The 6,535-nt window shown below is 37.7% G+C and overlaps 1 protein-coding gene across 1 annotated transcript; it reads right to left on the bottom strand.

The window, feature by feature from the left end:
* Window positions 1-3,181: 3,181 nt before the first annotated feature.
* Window positions 3,182-6,237, bottom strand: med4 (mediator complex subunit 4). Its single transcript, XM_079463847.1, has 7 exons — window positions 6,065-6,237; window positions 5,716-5,782; window positions 5,070-5,240; window positions 4,645-4,702; window positions 4,386-4,472; window positions 4,108-4,239; window positions 3,182-3,916 (listed from the first exon to the last, which is right to left on the bottom strand). Exons 1-7 carry the CDS (start codon window positions 6,133-6,135, stop codon window positions 3,744-3,746), a joined length of 759 nt encoding a protein of 252 aa, XP_079319973.1. The 5' UTR covers window positions 6,136-6,237; the 3' UTR covers window positions 3,182-3,743.
* Window positions 6,238-6,535: the final 298 nt, after the last annotated feature.

The raw sequence follows: 6,535 nt of genomic DNA, 5'->3' as shown, positions 1-6,535 counted from the left end.
ACAATCTGAGCTCGGTTATGAAATCTTCGTGTGTCTCAAAGACATACGCTGGCAGCTTTTCAAATCAGTTTGTTCAAGCGGATTGAAGTCTCTGTTGCTGACACATGCACAGTAAACACCTGCTTGTATATCTTAATATTTCTTGACAGTGTGAGGTGGACACGAGTAGAATTAACTTGGTCCAGCTGACTCTGTTCATGACACAATGAGAAAATAATAGACAGCACTACAATAAAACAGTAGTTCATTTGAGATCAAATAAAACAGTGGCTCATTGACCACTGCATCATAATTGAGCTTTCATATTTAACAAGGGATCTACGAACACTTTCAAGAACTGTATATAGGGGTGTCATGATTCTGCCACATCATGTATTTGTAGTTCATGTCAAAAGTGAATTTAAGTCTCGTTTAAGTGTAGTTAGTTTCAGTCCTGTTATGTTCTTATATTTCCCTGTTTTGTTATGTTACCCCCTCGTGGGTGTTTTGTAGTTATTAGTAAAGTCTTCTGTTAACCCCTTACCCGCTGTCTGCACCTGGGTCCTCTATCCTCATCTCACCACCCGCAATCATGACATAGGGGGATCTGTTTTGGGCTGGATATAAAGCATACTAACATTTACATTTCACTACTGATAATACACAGGGTACAAAATAAGTTTTATCTGAAGTTATTTAGAATTTAGAAAATGATTCATTGTTGTAAAAAAAGCTGCTATCTATCAGATCATATTAGACGTTTCCAAAAATAGATGGACATCATAATTGTGCTGCTGGAATTGACAGTCCCTTGGGAAGATGGCTTGGAAGAAGCCTTTGAGAGGAAGCTCTCCAAGTATGAAGGACTGGTCAGTGACAAAGAGTCAGGATGAAGAGCGAGGAACATCCCTGTGGAGGTTGTGTGTCGGGGATTTGCAGCACGATAATTAGCCAGAGCCAGAGAGTGAGCCGGAGGGCAGCTATACGCAGTAACACTGAAGCAGCAGAGAGGGCTTCAAGGTGGCTATGGCTAAAAGGAAGAGAGCCATGGAGTACTTAGTAGCCAGCCAGCTGGACAAAAACTGGTGTCTGATCGGCCCTGGGTCACCGGGAGGAGGGTGTATGATGTTGAAAGACCCGAAACACCCAATGATTCCAGGAACATCATTGATGATGTGTCCAGCGGCATCAGAAGATGTATGTGCACAACAGACTACAAAGCAAAAATAGGAGTTTGCCTCATTTCAGGGATACATGCGTGTTTACACCATGCCATCACCGTGCATCGCACACTAAGCCTAGTGTTATCACTGCTACACAATATACTGAACAAGATCTGTTCTTCCAAAAAGGCATAACAACCTGTCAACATAAGGATTAAAAGATGACAGCAGACAGAGAAGAAGTCCTTTGATGATCAACAATAGATGCCCCAGGACATCCACAAACACACAAAAGATCATTTCACGAGTTGCCTCGCAGAAAATAAGTCTGGATAATGAGGGACGGATAGGATAGTATGGTTATTTGGTACGCTGTCCCAGGGAGAGGACTCCGAGCTTGGTAGTTCCTCCAAACTCAGAGCGCCTTTCCCCATTGTCCGGGGAGAGGGCCCCGGGCCCGGTATGTGTCCAGACTCGGGACTTTCCCCCTATCCACCCCTTTATATTTATGCCTTTAAATTCAACCACTGTGCTGAGTTACTAACATCCATCATAAAGCATTTGAACAGGAGGTCGTGTTGACCTCGTTGTAGTGTCTCTCTGTGCAGCTGGAGTTTAGGCTGAGGACTGCATTTATGTAATACTCTAATAGAAGAAATGCCACTCAAAAGCATTTCGGTCATTCGTAAAGGAGAGATTTCAAGAGAGAATTTCAATCTTTTGTTGCCAATTTTCCGTGAAATCTGTCTCAAGTTGAAATAGGAGCTTAAGATATTTGCCAGCCTTAAAATATGACTGTTGCTGTGCCAAAGTATGCCAGATTCCGTTAAATTAATCTGCATAAATCCAAAAAGAGAACATTCATTTCTGAAATGAAATATTTGCAAGTGTAAACTTTAAAAGTCTATATTTGAGAATGAGATTAGTAAGCATCGAGGCAATCAGTCATTGACATTTAGTTTCAAATTGTAAATATTAATTCAATGAACACTCTATGCAAATAAACTGAATGTCTAGCAGTAATGTTTGCTATGAATAGTTAATATAAGACAAGGCAAAACTACCTGAACAATTTCTGTACAGAACTTGAATGTATCTTTATGTACATTACTTTTATGATGTGCATTAATTGCTATAATAATGTTATAATTGAGAAACTAACAAAGTTTAATTCATTTATCAGAGAGGCAAACAGAATCACATACTGTGAGCAAGAAAGTCCTTAGACAGTGAGTCAATAGTATGTTTACTCTGAGAGCGAGAAATTGCCCCCAGCTCATCCACATATGACCAGAGACACTAAATGTAGAACAGTCATTTGCAAATAGCACAACATTAGACTCTCAGCAGTGCTAATGTTGCTGTAGAGCGCGATACTATGAACCCAAGACTCACTGGTGGACCAAAGACAGTGATGTTGAATGAGTCAGAGATCGCCATAGAGACGCTCACTTCGAGTCATTTACCAAGCCTGTGTATATGTACAGTATGCTATTAAAAGGCTCATCATCGGCATGTCATTAGAAATGTGAAGCTGTCAGTGACCCAGCAACCAGGTGTCAATTGAGATAGTATGTAGGCCTGCTGTTTATAGTATTAAGTTTGTTTTTAATGTTTATAACTGTTTGTATTGTTTATACTGCTATATGAGTCTTGAAGAAGAGCTGGTAAACAAATCTCGTTGTTTGCACTGTGTATACAGTGACGGTAAAGATCAATGCATTCATTTGTAGAAGACGATGTCTGAATATAAAACATTTAATTCAGATTTGGTGTCTAACTTTACTAAAAGGGGTTGTGAAAAGGCTTTTGTTCCATTTTTAGGTAGAAATACACTTCAGGGTAATAAATCTAAAATAATTTCATGAATAATGTTGTAGCTACAGATGTTAGTGGAGAAGTGTTGATGCCCCATCTGCTGGCCAATATTGATTATCGTCAGAATACCTTTTCAAAAATTCTATCCAATAGGTTGTAAAAAAAACTCAAATATACTATGGTCAGGTGGAATAATGGTATTAAATTAATGCTATTATTCCGCATAAACACAAAAGATAACTACCAAATTTAGTTTGCATTTGTTGAAAGACTACTATTTTGAACAAATTTGCTATTCAGAGCACTGGAAGTGTGAAACCAAATATAATATGAATAAAAAATAATATGAATGAAATTAAGTAATACAGCTGTTTACATATCTATAAACAAGACAAACACTTAAATAAAAGAAAACAATTATCTAAGAATATTTTTATTTACAAAATCTGAAAGTCTGAAATCTATTTACATGATACATTTATATTCCAGCTGTATAAACCAGATATTTGGTTCATCACGCATCACTAGTTTACAAATACACGCAACTCAGTCTGTCATACTGTTATATCCCACACAACACCTTGGTGGCATTCATGAGGCCGGCAGGACTTAAATATGGTACAACAAATGAGTACTGATGGCATGTTATAAACATATCAAGCCCAATGAAATTCACAGAGAGTCATAAATTAAGAGAGGATAACTGCAGGTGTGGTCCATTCTCATGACATGAGTTTCCTTTCATTCTGATCAGACAAAATGCATTTAAACACACACACACACTCAATCTGAGTCACTGCTGCTGCTGGAGGAATCTGTTGACATAGCCTCAACATCATCTTCATTTTCTTTGTTATGACCGGGTGGCTCTAAGCCAAAATCGTTGCCATGGTGAGGAGGCAGAATCCCCATGGAAACATCAGTGGACGGCCAAGGATACTGTGGGGTTAGTACATCTAAGAAATGAATTGGAACAAAAGAGAAAGATATTACTTAAATCACAGCCAACATGAAAAGGATGTGTTTGTACAAAAAAACATACTACATTAAACAAAAACACTGTATTATACAGAAGATTAAACTGGCTTAGAGTATCAGTATCACCACTGAAGGACATACACGCAAACATATCAACAAGAAAGTAAACCTGGTAATCTCCCAGCAGCCAGTGCGTCTCCAGGCAGGTGTCCATTTACACCATTGGTGGACATGTTACTCATGTGACCTAGCATTCCACTACGCATCTCCAGGTCAGTGGGGTACGGCCTGCGGGGGTCACCTACACACAAATCACATCATAAAAGCTTACAAATACAACCTGCAAAAACATGCTGATCAGTGGAATATTTAGTAAGTGTTTTACAGATGATGACGTCTGAGAATGGGAGAAAATGCAGAATGCACAAAGAAATACAGTGCACTTACCAGGGAGCCAGTTTAGAGGTGCACACACTGCATTACTGGCACTGATCCTGTGAGCATATTTAATGATTTCTTCTGAAGAGATACTCCCTAATGAAAACAAAACACAAGGGAAAGAAACAAGCTAAAATGGGTTTGTAAACCAATGAATTATCAATAATAGCAGTATATTTTTGACTAATAATTACTATGCAAACATAAATATATGTGTACTGTATATAGAGTTTATACAAACTGATCATTTAAATATTGACTAGGATACCTTTCCTGGCTTTTTCAATAGACTTGAGTTTCTCTTTGGCTTGGTAGACAGCAGTGGCCTGAACATGGAGGAAAAACATGTTTGTTTTATGTTTAAAAAAAGAAAGCGGATTTATCTTGTATATTGGTTTGCAATGTTCTTCTTTGTTATAATAAAAATAAACAGTCCATGTAGATCAGCATAAAGGTATTCCTGCTGGCAGTAACATTCCAGCCGACTGTATACAAAAATCAGGAAAAAATTTATAATGATTCCCTTTATTATATAATAATATTTTTATTCATCTAATTTATTATATTTTACAAACTATAATTCAAGCTCGAACTATAATGTTAAGTGCTCAAATAACTTTTCAAAACAACAGACAAACAAAATTATATATATAAATATATAATATATAAAATACACATATATGCACTGCTTACCAGTATGTGTTCTGCCTCTTTGAGCTGTTTCTGGAGCTGCTGGATGTCAGTGTCTCTCTTCTCCACCTCCTTTTCCAACGTTTGCATCTCCTGATTGACTCTGCCCTGCTCCACCGCCGTCTGCATGGATTCCTGGAACTCTTTATCTCTCTGCACCAACAGCTCCAAAATCTGCTCTCAGAATAAGCAAGCAACAGTGCAATTCAGTTACATTTAATAGTGCATCACGCCCATGTTATCTACTATCAAATATTGAATATCATTCTATAATTCCTATTAAGTGGCTAATAGGAAATGTTATACAGCTTTTAAACTGATTATACATTTAAGATGAATTGAATAATAATACTGCATCATCGCAGTTCATCTTAGCAATTTATATTTGACCCAATCATATAAAACACAAAAACTCAGGCATGTATCTATTTCAGCAGATATATGTGAACGAGATATAGATGGTCATAATCAGGAAATAGTTCTGCTTGATGCTTCAACATCACATCAGTCATTCATTCATTCATTCGGTGATGAAGCCCACTGACGGATTCGTGTGAAGAACGGCTAGGTGTGATGTGTGTTGAATTACACTCTCTCATCTTTCTGTCGCATGTTCCCTCATTTGTAATTAATAATATACATCTCTCACCTGTGTGTCCTCTCCAGCCTGGGGCAGCTTCTGTGTCCTGGACAGTGCCAGCATCTCTATAAGCTCTCTGTAGTAAAAGAGCAAGAAAAGTTTTGTATGATCACATCCGTGCTGGAGCGTATGAAAAATACTCTAGAGTAGAGAACTGATCATCGTTGTTGTTGTTGTTGTTATTATTATTATTATTAATATGAGTAGCAGCCTTTTTTATTTGATGTACTGTGTGCAGAATCGAGGGAAATATGGTTCTTTTAAAATATTCATGCTTTATAACGATGTAAAGTCTTGAATAATAGTATATTTATGTATTTGTTTTTCATCTAAATGTACGGAAAACGTAAACACAAACCTGGATAAAACTTCAATATCATCCAAAGTGGACAACAGCTTTTCTTTCGTGGGTTTCTCAGCCGCCGCCATGACTGTTTCCTTCTTCACGTGCGCATGCGTAAGAAATATAGAGCCAGTACGAGTCACAGCACAGCGTGTCCTGCTGGTCGATGGACCACAACACACCAAACATCGTCCACAAAGTTGATAGACTGTACGTCTAAGAACGTTTCAAACTGAAAAAGGGTCACATGGGGGTCCGAGACTTTCGAAATCTGAATTGTGTTTCCGTATGTACTGACTATAAAAGATAATCTATTGAGTTGTAGGTGAAAATAAATAGATTTGTTTTGTGTGTGCAATAAAAACGTCTTATTAACGGATCACTGAGAAGAACACCTATTAAAACGACTCTTTGCAGTCGTCTACGTTGATTTTTGGTTAGTTTTGTTACTAGATGCAGTATATGCTTTCTGCTGCTTTCGTCGAT

This window comes from Barbatula barbatula (assembly GCF_947034865.1).
Source record: "Barbatula barbatula genome assembly, chromosome: 9".
Classification (NCBI taxonomy): Eukaryota; Metazoa; Chordata; class Actinopteri; order Cypriniformes; family Nemacheilidae; genus Barbatula; species Barbatula barbatula.
This window is presented reverse-complemented; position numbering and strand designations above follow the sequence as displayed.